Source organism: Cucurbita maxima, unplaced genomic scaffold, assembly GCF_002738345.1.
Source record: "Cucurbita maxima cultivar Rimu unplaced genomic scaffold, Cmax_1.0 Cma_Scf00012, whole genome shotgun sequence".
NCBI classification, from domain to species: Eukaryota; Viridiplantae; Streptophyta; class Magnoliopsida; order Cucurbitales; family Cucurbitaceae; genus Cucurbita; species Cucurbita maxima.
The window spans coordinates 5,103,807-5,106,815 of NW_019272028.1; the positions used below are offsets into that span (position 1 = coordinate 5,103,807).

The window sequence follows — 3,009 nt, forward strand, 5'->3', positions numbered from 1 at the left end:
AAAAAAAAAAAAAAAAAAAAAAAAAAAAAAAAAAAAAAAAAGAATGTGCAACAGGAGTAGAAATTCTGAGATGACAGAACATTCCAAGTTTTTTTTGACTTCAACTCCAACCGATTCGTTTAAATTCTTCACCATCGAAGTTTTTCTTTTGTTTCGCTTTGCCTAGGAAAAAGGAAATACAAAATGGTTGGACATAGACCAAGCATAAGAAATCTATGATCCAGATTATATTATCACAATCCCACATAAAGTAGAAGGTAGATGATAAGCTTACAAAAGAGAAATAAGTGATGTCAAATAGCTTAAATCATAGAAATTGTAACAGCCCTAGAGTCCCAGAATTCCTCCATTCCAATTGACCAAGCCCCTGGTTTTTTGTTTTTGATTTTGAAAATTAAGCTAAGAAATACTACCAACACTCGCGAGTTTTTTTGTTTTGTTTTGTCATCTACCTTTGAAAGAAGTTTCAAAATCCAAACTGCGTTTTTAGTTAAGTGTATTGTGTGGATTCTTTGAAGGTAGTTTTTTATCAGATATTTTCCCTAAATTTTAGTTTTCACTAGCATGACCATAAAAGAATTGTATAGGGCCATAACAAAGGAACATTAAAGAGGTGCTATGAAAATAACAAACAAATGGAGAGAAAGGTAAATTCTATATTCATAATGAGACAATTGATAATAAGGCAGAGATAGTATATCATTATACCATCATTTTCAACCCTGAGAGACCGCCTTAGATTGAAGCAGCTTCACTCTTCTTGTTAGGTTGCTCATCACATCTATGATAACTGATTTCTTTTGAATTCTGAACTGAATTGCCAATTTCGATGATTCTCTTTCGCACTTCTTCAAAAGCGCTTCGTCCTCCATTATCTTGGTTGGGAAGTGTCCCAATGCAATCACACATAAAGCGATTATCGTACGTAATGTTGCTATTTCGTTTGCAACACCAAGAGGTGCTTCAGCTGACAAAGATTTGAGCACGTCCAAGTCATGTTTCTGTACTATTTCTTCATCAACCGAGAGAAGCACTCTTAAAGCAGCCAATAAGCGGCCATCAATTATTTCTGGACCACCGATGCACACCTATCAGGCAAATAAACAAAATCAGAAATTGATTTAAGGAAAAAGAAGTAAAAAAACTTATCACCCTATGCATTTGTGTAGCTGCACAGGACAATTAATAAGTTACACTAACAACAGATAACTTTAATTCAACTCACTAGGACGAGTTGGAAAAGGAACAATATAATTTATCGTTCAACACTAAATATCTCAGAAGCATATACTGAATTTATTATTCATTTCTTTCTAGGAAAGAGGTTAGGTTCTAACTATGAGATGGTTGAACTATTTTTCCCTTTCTTCTTTTAATTCAAGTCGCGATATATGTACGTTAAACATTTCAAACTGAGACATCATGACCACCAAAGTATGTTTAAATTTCCCCATTTGACGAAAATCTTCATACTGCCGAGAAGAAGTGATATATTTTCTTTTTTCTTTCCGGGGATTGGCTGTTTCTCTTTTGTGAAACAAAAAGGTAATATGGTCTTGAGAACCAAGGATCGGGGAAAATAAAATAAAGCAATTTTTGTTGATATGGATTTTAGTGACAGCAAATACATTGCTCCAGTGGATCATTGTTTTCACACAAAAAAAACTAATAAGAGGTAGAGAAATAAAATTGAGTAGAATCAAAACCTTAAGAAGAGCAGCTTCGCCATGTAGACTTAACTTGGTTAAGACAAGTTTTTGCCATGGAGAAGGGGAAGAAAAATTTTCTGAAGAAATCCCAGCAACAGTGCTAGCAGCCTCTAAGAGAGCTTCATCGTATTTGAGCTCAATATGATCGTATTGATTTGATGCTATCACAAATCCATAATCAAGCAGGAAGAGGTCATTGTCCAGACAGCCATAATTTAGTGTTAGAGGAACGTTTCCTTCAATTTCAGTCTCTGCTACAACCTGGTTCCAAAGCAAACAGAAGTTGCCGGTTAAGAATATACAGAACGGATTAACATGGCAAGAACAGCTAACTTTCCATCAATAGTTAAAACAACAGAAAATTTCACCTTCACTTTCAACTTCATGGATCCTGCATCTTGTTCCTGGACTATACGTGCATTTGAATTAAAGCTATGGTTGCACATATCAATGAGAGGGAGCATCATGGGGACACTGTTAGTAGTACCAACCGTAAGATTTTTACCATATAAACGAAATGCCCTTGATGAGACTGCTGCCATTGCCCATCCAAGAGATGATGCATCTACAGTTTGGCCACCAAAAGGGTGATCTTCGGGCTTTACGCTATCAAGAGTACGTTTAACTTCTTTCTCAAAATCAAGGAGGAAGCGACACCTTTTGTTTACCTGATAAGCACCTCAATTTTCAGCATGAACAGACTTCATTTGGTATCAATGAAAAATTAGTTGGAAGTATAAGAAAGATCGACATCTGAAAGGATTTTTCTTCTCAAACAACAAAACAAATACCCTTAACTATATCTTTATCATTGGTTGATTACAGCATCACGCATTGGCTTTCAACTGACCTGATGAAGAAGAGGAGCATACTGCAAGTTCTTTATGTCATCTCCAGGAAAAAATATGGGAACACTGAAAACTTCAGGGAGATTGCCAATATACGGCCACCAGAAGGATCCAACTTTTGCCCTTTCTTTCAGAAGCTTCAAACCCAATTTCATGGACCAAAGTTCCTCTGCCAAATACTTCAGTGTCCAATTTATTCTAATTCAGATTAAGAATACATAAAGCCTAATGTGATAAAAAATGAGGTTATCAGCCTCTATCAAGTATAGAATTTCGGTGTAGTATGAGTTTTTCCATCAAAATATATTGAGCTTTGCATTTGACAGGTAATGGCCATAGGTAAAGAAAAAAAGATTTGGAATTATTGAGGTTAGAAGATATTTGAGTTAAAAAGAGGGAAACATAAGCAGGTCCAGTTTTTTTCTTCTTTTTTTTTTTTTTTTTTTTTTTTT

The 3,009-nt window shown here is 35.0% G+C and overlaps 1 protein-coding gene across 1 annotated transcript in view; it reads right to left on the reverse strand.

The window, feature by feature from the left end:
• Nucleotides 1–95: 95 nt before the first annotated feature.
• Nucleotides 96–3,009, reverse strand: part of LOC111487621 (histone-lysine N-methyltransferase setd3) — a 4,796-nt gene continuing 1,882 nt past the window's right edge. Inside the window, exons 2-6 of the mRNA XM_023135088.1 lie at nt 2,560–2,726; nt 2,078–2,377; nt 1,707–1,970; nt 709–1,088; nt 96–162 (exon numbers count right to left, since the gene is read on the reverse strand). Coding sequence (XP_022990856.1) covers nt 717–1,088; nt 1,707–1,970; nt 2,078–2,377; nt 2,560–2,726 — 1,103 coding nt within the window. The 3' untranslated portion in view covers nt 96–162; nt 709–716. The remainder of the gene's footprint in view (nt 163–708; nt 1,089–1,706; nt 1,971–2,077; nt 2,378–2,559; nt 2,727–3,009) is intronic.